The 14,725-nt window shown below is 59.1% G+C and overlaps 1 protein-coding gene and 1 long non-coding RNA gene across 24 annotated transcripts in view; one reads left to right on the top strand and one right to left on the bottom strand.

Moving 5' to 3' along the window:
- Positions 1-1,826: 1,826 nt before the first annotated feature.
- Positions 1,827-4,836, top strand: LOC139179788 (uncharacterized). The gene is made up of 2 exons (XR_011564159.1): positions 1,827-2,194; positions 4,544-4,836. It is a non-coding gene; the product is annotated as an uncharacterized lncRNA (long non-coding RNA).
- A 1,868-nt stretch (positions 4,837-6,704) lies between these two features.
- IQCE (IQ motif containing E) overlaps positions 6,705-14,725 on the bottom strand; it is a 41,326-nt gene continuing 33,305 nt past the window's right edge. For 8 of the 23 annotated variants that reach the window (XR_011564153.1, XR_011564156.1, XR_011564150.1 and 5 more), the window contains 4 exons: positions 13,841-13,927; positions 11,487-12,597; positions 11,243-11,293; positions 10,578-10,816 (listed from right to left, as the gene is read on the bottom strand). Coding sequence is in view for 13 of the 23 variants with exons in the window: in XM_070780296.1 (XP_070636397.1) it covers positions 10,666-10,819; positions 11,243-11,293; positions 13,841-13,927 (292 nt within the window). In the remaining 10 variants the exon portion in view is untranslated. Of the gene's footprint in view, positions 10,820-11,242; positions 11,294-11,486; positions 12,598-13,840; positions 13,928-14,725 lie in introns of those variants that run through there. The other 15 variants (XM_019987626.2, XM_019987629.2, XM_070780301.1 and 12 more) reach the window with 10 other exon arrangements.

Raw genomic sequence — 14,725 nt, 5'->3', positions numbered from 1 at the left:
AGGGGGTCTGGAAGCTGAGGTGCACGCGGGCTCCTCTTGGCAGCCTCCCACACTTCCCTCCGTCTCCAGGAGCAGGGGGGCTCTCTGCCATCCCACCCCCACCTCATGGGCTGGGATCCAGCGGGGAAACAGGGACTGTGCCTCCCGCGGCCCTGAACTTTGGGAACGGCCCAGCAGGGTGGGCGGGCAGAACTGGAGTTCACCGCCCCCATCCCAGGCCTCAACCCCTGCCTGGGGCCGTGGGCCGGCCGACCACACTTCCCCGTCAGGAGCCGCCAGCTGCTCCCAGCTTGGTGACTCTCCCAACTCTGAGAGCAGAGACCCTTCCACCGGCAGCTCTCCAAGCCTCGGCCTCTGCGTCTGCAGAAGTCCATAGCTCTCCAGGGGTCCCAGGGGCCTGCTGGAAGGGACTGTTCAGAGCTTGGCCCAGTCTCCTCCCCTCCCTGTAAACTGGGTCCCCCCCACCCCAGGGACCAGCTTAAGTCACTGGTTGGGGGAGGGCTGCCCCACGGCCAGGAGGTCTCGGCCTTGCCTGGTAGACGCAGGCCACTGGCTTCCATGCTGGGGGGGACCTGGGTCCCCAGATCCAAAGCTGGGCCAGACAGAGCTTTTTCCCTCTCACATGGGGAGGCCTGTTTCTCTGCCAGGGCGGGGCCTGGGGACTCAACGGTGAGCCAGGCTCCCCCCACGTCCCCAGGACGGGTGCCTCTCCTGGGGAGCCCTGGAGGCCGCCCGCTCCTCAGGGACATGTGACCCCAGCCTGGGTTCAGGAGAGGAGGGCTCCCCCACCATTCCAGCCACCAAGAGCTCAGACAGGAGGGGTGCTCATCCATGTGCCGGGAGCGTCTCCCACCACTGGGTCTCTGCGGAGGGTGGAGCCATGCCCTTCTCTCATGGGCCCTCCCTGGCTCCTGAGCCTCAGAACCAAAGTCGCCCACACCTGCCTCTCCTGCCTCATCCCTCCCAGAGGGCCTGGTGGGCGGGGTCAGGCAAGGAGCAAGGCCACGGCTTCCACGATGATGACCTATCACAGGATGACCACATGTCGTGGGATGACATGTTCTGGGATAGGTGCTCCGTGTGTGTGTCCAGAATCGACACCATCAAGGCCTCAGAGAGCAGCCCTGGCCGGCGCAGGCCCGTACAGGCCAGGCTGACGGCCACCCAGAGACACGGCGGCTCCAGCAGCGCCTGTGCCCGACCTCCGGGGCGGCTGGTGAAGTTTTCCCGACTCAACGAGGACCAGCGCCCGGACACCCAGGGCGCCAGGCATGCCGTCCGGCTACGTGGAGCGGCTGGAGGACACGTCCCTGCTAGTCGGGGCCTGACAAAACGTGGCCCACTGGAGCAGGGATGGCAAACCACTCGGGCATTCTTGCCTTGAGAACCCAGGAGAACCCCTTCTTACAGATGGGGGAGCTGAGCGCCCCCAGGTCACTGGGCAGGACGGCCGGGACCCTCGGCTGAGGGCCTTCTGCCTGTGGGCTCAGCGGCCCCTTCCTCCCCAGACACCCCAGCTGGTTCTGCGGCGTGGGCGGGGGGCGGGGGAGAGCTGGGGGTCCCATCAGGCCGGCCCGCCTGCTGCCCAGGGCCTCCCCCTGCCCTCTGGGCTCACTCCGCTCGCAGACGCCCCCACCCTCCTGCTCCCTGCCGAGGAGGCAGCTTCACTGGGCACCGGTGGCCTCGGCCGGGGGTGGGCAGCATTCACAGGCTCCTCACAAGCCCTTGGGGCCATTGTGTGCCCTCCCGGCAGCCAGCCTTCCTTCCACCTTCTGAAATGCAAATCCAGCCCTGTTGTTCTGCCAACAGCCCTTCCCCATTCCCACGGCTCCCAGCTCCCAGGGAGAAGGCTGAACTCTTCAGCAAGTGTGCCAGCCGCCCCCCTCCACCCCACCGTCTCAGCCTCTGCGTGGCCCCCGCTGCTCCAGCTGCCCCCTGCCAGTTCTGTCTCTGGGGTTGAGGGGGGGGCGGGCTGATGGTTCCCTCAGCAGGAAGACGCCCTCCCCACCTGCTCAGCCTCAGCCCCTCGCTTCCTCTTCTGGGTGTGTGTTGGGGGGGTACAGCATGTTACTGACCCCCTGGCCACTGCCCCCTCCACGCTGTGCCCCCAGGTCTCTCCTGCCAGGGCCCCCGCCGCCCTGCTGAGGAGTGCTCAGCCAAAGTCCTGCTGACCTGGAACCTGGCACCTGGGCAGGTAGGCATTGGGTGGGGAAGGGGGGTACTCCAGCCGCCCCAGAGCCCAGCCCGGGTGAGAGGCAGACTTCGCCTGCAGATGAAATCCACCTTGATGCCGAGCACAAGGTGTCTTTCCCCCCCAGCGCCCAGCACGCTGCAAGCGTGCAGGAAATCTTAACTTGCGGGGAATGAACTCATTTTGTGAGAGCACAAAGGAGGGAGGGGCTGATCCCTGAGAGCTTCTCAGCAGTGCGGGCTTGGCTTGGTGGAGAGGACATTCCTGGCTGGGAAACAGCCCAAATGAGGGGCCGGCTGGAGGCGGGGACGGGCCTCGTGTTTCTGGAAAGGGCGGGAGTGGTGGGCCGAGTTGGGGCGTAGAGGGGATCCGGGGCGCCACGTGGAACGTGGAATGCACGCGAGTCTGTTGGGAGGGGAAAGGCGTGTGTTTACACTGGGTTTTACACTGAGGACCACAGAGGCAGTGTGGGGAGGAGGATCACAGGGCCTGACGCTGGAGGAACAGGGAGGGGAGGGCGGCCACCCCCCGCGTCCATCCTTCTCTTCCTCCTTAGTAACACTCTCGTTTGTGTTGAGTGCATTGCCACCCAGAATCAAAGACACTATTTCCAGGCTCCCTTGTAGCTGGATGTGCAACTGTTCTGACCAACGGGATGTAAGTGGAGGTGTTCTCAAGTGAGAGGACGCCCCCTTTTACCTTCCTGCTGGCTGAAATGCATCTGTTGTGGCTGGAGCTCAAGCAGCCACTGTGGACCACGAAGCCTTGTATTCAGAAGCGGGAGGCAACAATGAAAGAAGTGGAATCCCACAGTATTTGTCGTTTTCTGTCCGGCTTATCCCACTGAGCATCATGTCCGGCTTATCCCACTGAGCATCATGTCCGGCGTATCCCACTGAGCATCATGTCCGGCGTATCCCACTGAGCATCATGTCCGGCGTATCCCACTGAGCATCATGTCCGGCATATCCCACTGAGCATCGTGTCCTTAAGGTCCATCCAATATTGTACCAAGTATCAGAATTTCTTTCCTTTAAAAAAAAAATCCTTATTTAGGGACTTGCCTGGTGGTCCAGTGGCTGAGACTGTGCTCTCAATGCAGGGAGCCTGGGTCTGATCCCTGGACAGGGAACGAGATCCCACTTGCTACAATTAAGAGTTTTCATGACTCAACTAAAGATCCCATGCGCCAAAAGTAAGACACAGTGAAGTCAAATAAACAAATGCTAAGAAAATAAAAATATTTATTTATATTTATTTATTGGAGCAGAGAAAGTTTTACTGCAAGGCCATGCAAGCAGACAAGATAGCTCATACCCTGGGAAGCCTCCAGCTCCTCAAAGGACTTTGGCAAAGCATTTTTACTTTATATTTTCCCCAAACTTTAAACTTTCTGTTTTGGGGTATAACCGATTTATATTTATTTATTTGGCTGTGCTGGGTCTTAGTTCCGGCCTGTGACCCCTTAGCTGAAGCACGTGCGATCTAGTTTCCTGACAGGGATCGAACCTGGGCCCGCTGCATTGGGAGCACGGAGTCTTAGCCACTGGGCCACCAGGGAAGGCCCTTCCTTCATTTTAAAGCTGAAACATATTCCACTGAATGGATGAACCCTGTTAAGATTGTCTGTTCACTCGATAGACCTGGCTAGCTTCCACCTTTGGGCTTTTGTGAATAATGTTGTAAACACGGGTGTGCAAATACCTGTTTGAGTCCATGCTGTCAACTCTTTGGGGTGTAGGTGGAGAAGTGGAATTGCTGGATCATGTGGTGAGTCTACGGACCTCCCCTGGGAGAACCCGCCTGCCAATGCAGGAGATATGAAACAGGTTCTGTCCCTGGGACGGGAAGACCCCCTGGAGGAGGGCATGGCAACCCACTCCAGTATTCCTGCCTGGAGAATCCCATGGACAGAGGAGCCTGGCGGGCTACTCTGTGGGTTTGCAAAGGGTCAGACACGACTGAGCAACTAACTTTTAACTTTACGGCGCGTCTATGGACTGTCCCTGTGAAGAATCCGCCTGCCAATGCAGGAAACTCAGCCAGTGCAGGCTTGATCCCTGGGTCAGGTAGATCCCCTGGAGGAGGGCATGGCAGCCCACTCCAGTATTCCTGCCTGGAGAATCCCATGGACAGAGGAGCCTGGTGCGTTACAGTCCATGGGGTCACAAAAACTCGGACACGACTGAAGCCCCTGAGCATGCATACATGGAGTCTATATTTGACTTTTTAAGGAATCACCATTCAACTGTCCACGACAGTTGTCATCTTAAATTCTCACCGTCAGGGCACAAGATTCCTGCCTCCCCATCTGCTCACCAACACCTGTGAGTTTTATTTTTGTTTTTATAGTAGCCATGCTAACGGGTGTGAGGCCTGTGTCATTTTGGAGAAGATGTCAAGACATCTGAAGAGAGACGGTGAGGAGGCGGCTGGAGAGCCAGGCGTGGGTGAGGAAGACTCGGCCAGGGGAGACACCTGTGGAGGTCCGCGTGGAAGGAAGAACCGAAGCCGGGGGTGATGTCACTCTGTGTTCACGAAACCAAAGTTTGCGTTGTTTTATATGATTTCAAATATGTGTCGCCAAATTAATGCATCATGAGCAAGTTGGCTTTTTCCAGTGTAATTCACCTCTATAGAAAGTATCGCAACTTTCAGGTTGGTTTTTGTGGGCGCCTCAGGAGAAATGGTGGAGCTTCACACGCATCGCTCCCCGAGGCTTCAGTCAGAGTGTATGTGTTTGCTCTGCCTGTTGCGGCGGTGTGCGGGGGGCACGGCATCATCAGGAGCTGGGCGGTGCCTGGGGTCCGAGGGGCGCCTGGGGGCTCACCAGGCTGCAGAGCAGATGCTGGGGCCTCAGAGGAGCAGCGGCTGGGGTCTGGTGACTGCGGAGGGTGAGGAGGCTGGGGGACGTGGCAGGGACGCCTGTGATTCTCTGAGGTGGGGCCTCTGGCGGGGGGCAGGTTAGGGGCAAAGGTAAGTCAGCGCTGGGCTAAGCCAGGTTTGAGGCACTGGAGAGGCGTGTGTGCAATCGCCCACGTCCACACTGAGGGTTCTGGGTGTTGGGGTCAGAGTCCTGGGGACACCCATGTCTGACCGACAAGCGGAGGAAGGGTCGGTACAGGCCAGGGTGCTCGGGGAGGGGCCCCTGGGTCCCCAGCTGCAGAGAGGGGGCTGTCCCTACGCTGAGCAGGAGACCCTCTGAGACGGACGCCAGTGGACGAGGCTGCTGTGAGCAGGGACAGCAGCCTTCTGCCATTTCCACGCGCTGCGCCCACAGCCCCCTACCCCCAGGCTGCCAGCTCTCACCCCTGTAAGCCCGGCCGGAAGGGAGGGGCCGGGAGGCCGCCTGGATGCAGCCGGGAGCCCTGGCACACACTGGACCCGCTGCTTTGAATCCGGGCTGTTCTGGGCTTCATTAGCGAATAGCTCAGGGGCTCCCCGTCTCCCTATTCAGAAAGGACACGGCACCATGGAAACGTTCCCCCAGGGCCCCAGGCAGGACCGTCTAATGCGGCTCCAGGCAGGACAGGCAGCACTGGCCAGAGGCCACGAGCTGGCGACCGGTTCCTCACCCCACATTCACACTCTGACCCAACGACAGCTGAAAGAAACCAGGGGTTTGCGTTCCGACATCTCCTCTCTCTGTTCCTCTGTGACTTTGAGGAACCTTGTATTTAAAATCATCCTGGCAGGGGCCCGCAGCCTCCAGCGAGGCTCAGGTGCTCCTTGGCAGACCAGACTGGGGCCACCTCGAAAGTGAAGAGCTGGAAGGCGTCAGGAGAGGGTCCCGTGTGTGTGCATACGTGTGTGTCCACAGGTTCACACCCGCGTACCGCCTCTCTTCCTGTTGGGGGGCATACTCCATTCTCCTCCCACCACCTCCCCTCGAGGCTGCCTCTCTGCTGCCGGACCCCAGCCTCACGCAAGAGTGGGTGCAGCAGGCTCGTGGCCAGGCTGAGGTCTGACAAGCCCTGCTCTCCTCTGCTGGAGCCTCCTGAAGCCCAGCCCGCTCCTCTGACAGCACCAAGTCTCCCAAATGAACGGCTTGCCCACAGGGCACAGGGTGACTGGCTCGGGCTGGCGCTGGAGCCAACCAGCCAGCCCTGGAAGGGCTTCAGACAAGTTCAAGGGCCCGGCAAGCCACCGCGAGCAAGCCAAGACACAGGTGCACCTCGTGCTGAGATTTTCCCACAAAATGTTGGAAAAGTTATTTTTCTAGAAGTCAGCTTTTTGAGGGGTCCTTGGCATCTGTGTGATTCCTAAGTAAGTTATTCCTCCTCTGCTCCTAAAACAAAAATTAAAGACTGAGGGGGAGAAACCCCCCTCATTTTCACGTTGTGATGCTCATGCCCTCGCTCACAAGCGAGGAGGAGAAATCCGAAGAGACAGCAGAGGCTGCACGGCAGGAAGCTGACTGCGGGGCCCCCACCCCCAAGCCTGTGCCGTGCACGGAAGCCCAGGAGCCTCGGTGACTGCACCCCCGAGGGTCGTGCATGAAAAGCCACAGGTCTGCGGGGCAGTCCAGACAAAGACCCGCCAAACAACGTTTATTTACAAAAGCCGATACCGCGCAGAGGGAAACCTGATCCCTTCCAAAGGTTCACGGATAAGTTACGCGTAAGGTCGGGAAACTACACGGCCGTCACCGGGGACAAGTGATGGCGCCCTCCCACGGAGGCTGCGTGCTGGCATCACCCTGCGACTCCCTGACGAGTGAGACCTCTGGCCCTGAAGGAGGCTCGCCTGGCTCTATTAGCTGCTGACAGACCCCGGGGAGCTCGGGGAGCCCCCACTCCCCCCATGCCCGAGTCCTGGGGCAGCAGCCGGCCGACCCAGAGAAGCTGTGTACGCCCACCCTCTGGTCCTCAGAACTTCTGAGACCGAACACTGCTTCCCAAACCACAGCAGGGATTGAACTGGCTTAGGTGGGTTCTGGCGGATTTTAAATATTCAGACCTTGAGGGTGAATGTGGCTTTCCCAGAGGGTATTTACTTCTCAAGAATGAAGCAGAGCTCTGCAGCACTGGCCCCGGTCAACCTGAGCTGGTGGCTGTCCCTTTCCTAACGCACTTGGTCTTTCTGCTGGGACCAGCGCTCTGGTCCCTCTACGGGGCGCCCTGGTGGGGCAACGCCAGGCAGGCAGGCACCGCGGGAGGCGGGCACCGCGGGAGGCGGCCCTCTAGCCCAGGCCCTGCTCCTGTGCCGCTCAGGCCCTAGAACCCCAGCCTGAGCCCCGGGCCCTGCAAGCCCGCGGGCACCTGGCATTCCCCAGGGGACGGAGCCACACAGTGTCAGAGGGTCACAGCCTTGCGGTCAGCCGTTCACTGAGCTGGCTGCAAGACTCCACTTTTCCTACATCAACATTGCCGGACGCAAGGAGCACAGGCCATCTACGCGTTTACAATCCTCAGGGCCATTTTCTTGTAAAACTCGGGTTCGGGGGCTGACTTCGCCCAGCTCTGCTGATGGCTAGCCTGCTGCACACGGCCTGGTCTCCAGGCCCTGGGGCGGTGGTGGTGGTGTCCTGAAGGTGATCTCTGCTGCAGGGCCCAGAGCCTTGGGCTCCTAAGTAGGACTGAAGCTGAAACACCCGGTTTTGAGTGGGTTCTGGGGAGCAGGACCCCTGGGGACGAGCAGGCCCACGGGCACTGCCCCCACCACCTCTGGGTGCCTCCTACGGGCCTCAGCTGAGCCGGCACCAAGAGGAGCAGCGGACCCAGTGGACGAAACAGGGCAGAGGTCAGCCGGAATCCAGCCGCATGAGCCATCAGTCCAATGGGGAAACAGACGGAAAACAGTGGATTTGGCGGCTCAGGGCCAAATAAAGAAAAAAATAACTCAAGCCCGGTCCCCAGCCGGCGTTTTCTCAAGCTACGGTATGAATAATACCTAAGCGGTAAAGGGGGCCGGGGTCCCCCGAGTGACCTGGGGTGGACGGGGCTGGGTTGGGAGGTTGCCGCACGCATGAGCCAGAACCACACAGGCTCCTTGGGCCACACACCTCGTCGGTGCTGGAGCCAGAAGCTTCTGACCACCAAGAGGAGGGCCAAGAGATTCCTGAGAGGAGGACACGTCTGAGCTGGAGCCCCTGAGGTTCAACACCAGGAGCTGTAGGTGGGGGGGCTGGGGGTCGGCGGGGACGAGACCCAGGGTGTGGGCAGGCCCCTGGGCTCAGCTGAGAGCCGGCTTTGTGCCGTCAGCCCTCCCTGAGCTGCACGGCCCGCCCCGGGAGAGGCTGGGCAGCAGCCCTGGGTGTTGGGGGCCTGGACGCCCTTAGGCTCCCCCCGTCAGCCAGGGCTGATCTCCCAGACAGGAAGCAGACCCGAGCTCCTAAAAGGCCCTCATGTCCACTCCCGCCCCAGGCTGCGGCCCCTCAGAGCTGGGGTCTGCATGCGGTGGGCGCGCGGGGCAGCCCCACGGAGTCTGTAGCACCTGCCGCTGGGCTTGGGGGACAGCAACCCCCCTGCACCAGCTGTGTGCTGTAGAAGCGGCCTTGATGCTGCTTCTGTGACTGTAATTTGGTATTTTTTTAAGGCTTAATCCACTCAGTGACCAACCTACCCCCAACCCCTGACTGGGATCAGTGCCCCAAGGGAAAGTGGCAGAAGAGCCTGTGTGTGGGGGGGTGAGGCACATGGGCCATCTGGGGGCCCTGATGTTGCCGACGTCTCCGGAACTGCGTTCTGTCTCAGGAATGGAGAGACTTCCCTGACTGTAGGCCTGTCTCCTGCTCACTCGCTCTTCCAAAAGGCACAGCAGGTGCGTCCAGCTTGACCCGCTGGCAGAGCCGTCCGGAGGGTGATGGAGCGCCGTCGACGGTGCCGTCCATGTCTCGGCCACAGGGGCCCGAAGGGGCCATGCAGACCGTCTCTGTGGGCTCCCTGCAGCCCTCTAGTCCGGGGAGAAAGTCTGTGGGCTCTGAAGACCACCGTGGGAGGGGCAGCCAGGGGTCAGAACAGGGCGACCCCTTCCCAAAGGTAAAGGAAAGACCTTGGGTCCCGTCAGCAAACAAGCAAAGGGGCAAACGGAGAGGAGGCAGGGGAGGCCGAGGCGTCAGAGGGGAGGCAGGGGAGGCCGAGGTGTCAGAGAGGAGGCAGGGAAGGCCGAGGTGTCAGAGGAGAGGCAGGGAAGGCCGAGGTGTCAGAGAGGAGGCAGGGGAGGCCGAGGTGTCAGAGGAGAGGCAGGGAAGGCCGAGGTGTCAGAGAGGAGGCAGGGAAGGCCGAGGTGTCAGAGGAGAGGCAGGGGAGGCCGAGGTGTCAGAGGAGAGGCAGGGAAGGCCGAGGTGTCAGAGAGGAGGCAGGGGAGGCCGAGGTGTCAGAGAGGAGGCAGGGAAGGCCGAGGTGTCAGAGAGGAGGCAGGGGAGGCCGAGGTGTCAGAGAGGAGGCAGGGAAGGCCGAGGTGTCAGAGGAGAGGCAGGGAAGGCCGAGGTGTCAGAGAGGAGGCAGGGGAGGCCGAGGTGTCAGAGGAGAGGCAGGGAAGGCCGAGGTGTCAGAGGAGAGGCAGGGAAGGCCGAGGTGTCAGAGGAGGCAGGGAAGGCCGAGGTGTCAGAGGAGAGGCAGGGAAGGCCGAGGTGTCAGAGAGGAGGCAGGGGAGGCCGAGGTGTCAGAGAGGAGGCAGGGAAGGCCGAGGCGTCAGAGGAGAGGCAGGGAAGGCCGAGGTGTCAGAGAGGAGGCAGGGGAGGCCGAGGTGTCAGAGAGGAGGCAGGGGAGGCCGAGGTGTCAGAGGAGAGGCAGGGAAGGCCGAGGTGTCAGAGGAGAGGCAGGGAAGGCCGAGGTGTCAGAGAGGAGGCAGGGAAGGCCGAGGTGTCAGAGGAGAGGCAGGGGAGGCCGAGGTGTCAGAGAGGAGGCAGGGAAGGCCGAGGTGTCAGAGGAGAGGCAGGGGAGGCCGAGGTGTCAGAGAGGAGGCAGGGAAGGCCGAGGTGTCAGAGGAGAGGCAGGGGAGGCCGAGGTGTCAGAGAGGAGGCAGGGAAGGCCGAGGTGTCAGAGAGGAGGCAGGGAAGGCCGAGGCGTCAGAGGAGAGGCAGGGAAGGCCGAGGTGTCAGAGAGGAGGCAGGGGAGGCCGAGGTGTCAGAGAGGAGGCAGGGAAGGCCGAGGCGTCAGAGGAGAGGCAGGGAAGGCCGAGGTGTCAGAGAGGAGGCAGGGGAGGCCGAGGTGTCAGAGAGGAGGCAGGGGAGGCCGAGGTGTCAGAGAGGAGGCAGGGGAGGCCGAGGTGTCAGAGAGGAGGCAGGGGAGGCCGAGGTGTCAGAGAGGAGGCAGGGGAGGCCGAGGTGTCAGAGGAGAGGCAGGGAAGGCCGAGGTGTCAGAGAGGAGGCAGGGAAGGCCGAGGTGTCAGAGAGGAGGCAGGGGAGGCCGAGGTGTCAGAGAGGAGGCAGGGGAGGCCGAGGTGTCCAGCGGGTAGCGTTCTTTTCCTAACAACATACACTACTCTCCAACCTTTAGCCTGTCCTCTGAGCCCGGCGTCCCTGACGGGCGTCACGGCATGCAGGCCAGCCCGGGGCCTAGGGCATGCAGGCGCTCTTCCTCGTGGGCAGAGACGGTGCTAGGACGATCTCGTCGGAGTCGTCGGAGTTCACATCCTCCGCGGGTGCGGGTGCCATGGGCTGCAGTACCGAGACGGGGGGCTCTGCTGAAACACAGACGGGGGGTGTCAGGGCCACGCTCGGGGCCCCGGGGTGGACGACCGGCCCGCTGCCCGCTGCACAGCCCCGCCCCCACGCTCAGCACCAGCAGGTTGGCAAGGCACCCACGAAAGGGAGGGGACACGGGGCTGTGGCGGGAATTCTCCACGAGTCGCCCTTCTGGCAGAGTCCAGGGGTCTGGTGGCCGGTGGCCCCAGTGTCCACAGGAGGACATGAGCCCTGAGGAGGAGGGGGCGGGACTGGACGGGAGATCTGGGGACCACTGTGACCATCCACTCCTTTTCCCACACACGACTACGCTCTCCATCCCCCAGCTGAGGCGAGGCTGGGGCACTGCCTGCGGGCCACCCTGCAGACCACCTCCAGCCTCCATGGCCCCTGGATAGGGAGCGAGGGAGGGGCCGGGGCACCTTGCTCTCACTGCTGCGCAGAGTGGAATAAAAGAGGCGCCGATCCCCGATCTGAGATAAAAGAAGGGAGGAAATTACGGCCCAGCCGCTCTGCACATGCTGTGACGGGCCAGCTTTTTCTCTGTAACTTCCAAGAAAATGATTAAAGTGGAAGCTTCTGAAATTAAAAACATCAGTTTTCGAGGTTATCTTCAGTTATTTTCCTTTAAAAATACTCTCACAATCAGATCAGAGAGGCACTCACTGTCCAGTTTTCATGGAGACTGCTTCCTCGTGTGAATAGGAGGCCTGACAGAGACCTGCGAAGGTGCCCATCAGGCAGGAGGGACAGCGGCCGTTTCAAAATGACACACGTTTAAGGAGAGGAGAAAAAGGCGGCACAAACAGACACTTCAGCCCTGATCGAAGCCTCTAAAGGTCACCCAGCGTGGGGTCTGCTGACATCAGAGTGAAACTGGGTTCTGGAGGAAAACGTGCCGGCGTGGGGAGCTTGATGAGTGAGGTCTGGGAGGGAATGTCCAAGGTGGCTGTCCCGGCTCTAACAGAGCCGGGGGGGACTGAGCCGGACAGAGGGCGACGTCAAACGTGGGGCTTCCAGGTCAGTGAGGACGGCTTTCTTGCCTCTCCCTGCCATCCTTTGGAACTCTGCTTTCAAATGGGTATATCGTGCCTTCTCTCCTTTGCCTTTAGCTTCTGTTCTTCTCTCAGCTATTCGTAAGGCCTCCTCAGACAACCATTTTGCCTTTCTGCATTTCTTTTTCACGGGGATGGTCTTGATCACTGCCTCCTGTACAATGTCACGAACTTCGAACCTCTGTCTATAGTTTTTCAGGCACTCTGTCTATCAGATGTAATCCCTTGAATCTATTTGTCACTTAGGGATTTGATTTAGGTCATACCTGAATGGTCTGGTGGTTTTCCCTACTTTCTTCAATTTAAGTCTGAATTTGGCAATAAGGAGTTCATGATCTGAGTCACAGTCAGCTCCCGGTCTTGTTTTTGCTGACTGTATAGAGCTTCTCCATCTTTGGCTGCAAAGAATATAATCAGTCTGATTTCGGTGTTGCCCATCTGGTGATGTCCATGTATAGAGTCTTCTCTTGTGTTGTTGGAAGAGGGTGTTTGCTGTGACCAGTGCGTTCTCTTGGCAAAACTCTATTAGTCTTTGCCCTGCTTCATTCTGTACTCCAAGGCCAAATTTGCCTGTTACTCCAGTATCTCTTGACTTCCTACTTTTGCATTCCAGTCCCCTATAATGAAAAGGACATCTTTTTTGGGTGTTAGCTCTAGAAGGCTGTAGATTCTCCAAGCCAGGCTTCAACAGTACGTGAACGGTGAACTTCCAGATGTTCAAGCTGGATTTAGAAAAGGCAGAGGAACCAGAGATCAAATTCCCAACACCTGTTGGATCATCAAAAAAGCAAGAGAGTTCCAGGAAACATCTACTTCTGCTTCATTGACTACATCAAAGCCTTTGACTGTGTGGATCACAACAAACTGTGGAAAATTCTTCAAGAGATGGGAATACCAGACCACCTGACCTGCCTCCTGAGGAATCTGTATGCAGGTCAAGAAGCAACAGTTAGAACTAGACATGGAACAACAGACTGGTTCTAAATCGGGAAAGGAGTGCGTCAAGGCTGTATATTGTCACCCTGCTTATTTAACTTATATTCAGAGGACATCATGTGAAATGCCAGGCTGGATAAAGCACAAGCTAGAATCAAGACTGCTGGGAGAAATATCAATAACCTCAGATATGCAGATGACATCACCCTTAAGACAGAAAGCGAAGAAGAGCTAAAGAGCCTCTTGATGAAAGTGAAAGAGGAGAGTGAAAAAGCTGGCTTAAAACTCAACATTCAGAAAACTAAGATCATGGCATCTGGTCCCATCACTTCATGGCAAATAGATAGGGAAACAATAGAAACAGTGAGAGACTTAATTGTTTTGGGCTCCAAAATCACTGCAGATGGTGACTGCAGCCATGAAATTAAAAGACGCTTGTTTCTTGAAAGAAAAGCTATGACCAACCTACACAGCATATTAAAAAGCAGAGACATTACTTGGCCAACAAAGGTCCATCTAGTCAAAGCTATGGTTTTTCCAGTAGTCACGTATGGATGTGAGAGTTGGACCATAAAGAAAGCTGAGCGCTGAAGAATTGATGCTTTTGAACTGTGGTGTTGGAGAAGACCCTTGAGAGTCCCTTGGACTGCAAGGAGATCCAACCAGTCCATCCTAAAGGAGATCAGTCCTGGGTGTTCATTGGAAAGATTAATGCTGAAGCTGAAACTCCAATCCTTTGGCCACCTGATTTGCAGAACTGACTCACTGGAAAAGACTGATGCTGGGAAAGATTGAGGGCGGGAGGAGAAGGGGAGGACAGAGGATGAGATGGCTGGATGGCATCACCAACCTGATGGACCTGAGTTTGAGTAAATTCCGGAGTTGGTGATGGACAGGGAGGCCTGCGTGCTGCAGTCCATGGGGTCGCAAAGAGTTGGACACGACTGAGCGACTGAACTGAACTGAACTGACTTCCAGGTCAGATGAGCCTGGAGGGCAGGGGACTTGGCCACGGGATCCCACACTCACCGGAGCAGGGTGGCGGCCTCGGCGCTCCGTCCTCTGGAGCTGGCCCCTTGGCGGTCTCCCTGCTGCTCCCCTCGCTGTCTCCCTGCCCTGCGATGGCACGCAGACAGAGGCTGTCATCTGCACAGACTCGTGGTCACACCACACGTCTTCCCACCCGTCTTGGTCAGAAATGCCGCTCCTTTTGTAGCTTTTCCTTGATGGGAAGCGCCCTTCCCTTCCCGCGACCCCCTTTCCGCGAGTCCCTCTTCACGACCTCAGGGCTCAGCCCTGAAAGCCCATCTCGGGAGGTTCCTGCCTGCAGGCCTCGCTCCTGAGCCAGGCAGAGGACCGCGCTTTTGGTCTAGTGACCGCTCTGCCCCCAAACACTGCCTCTGCCCATCTCTGGCCTCACGTCCAAGCAAGTACAGACGGAGCCTTCCCAGTTACAGGAGGGAAGGGCTTGGAGGACAGTCGGGATCAGCTTTCGGGCCAAAATCGACGGGCAAGTGGTCTCGCCCCGTGCTCTGTCTCACACAGGAGGGCCCGGCCGCGAGGGCCTGAGTGCAGAGCGGGGCAGAGCGGGGGCAGGCCTCTCCTCGGGCGGCCGCCCCACCGCTCCAGGGGTTTCTGCGCTGACGGTTGGCAGGTCTTAAGCAGGCAGAAAAGGAAATACAGTTTTGCTTAAAAGCAACAAACAGGAAAAACACTGGCCCAAAGGAGGGAAACCACCTCACTGTGGTTAGAGCTGAGAATAAAAGTCAAAGCCACAAAGCTCGGACCGTGCGGCTGGTGGTCACCGACCCTGGACCCAGCTCCGGGCCCAGCGCCCTGACGCGACTACATGGCCCGGCTCCCGGGAGGCTGGCAGCTCTTTCGGTGTCCACCTCAGAAGGCCAGCCACCCCCG

Source organism: Bos indicus, chromosome 25 (assembly GCF_029378745.1).
Source record: "Bos indicus isolate NIAB-ARS_2022 breed Sahiwal x Tharparkar chromosome 25, NIAB-ARS_B.indTharparkar_mat_pri_1.0, whole genome shotgun sequence".
NCBI lineage: Eukaryota > Metazoa > Chordata > Mammalia > Artiodactyla > Bovidae > Bos > Bos indicus.
Note: the sequence above shows the minus strand (reverse complement) of the source record. Positions and strands in the feature narration are given on the sequence as shown.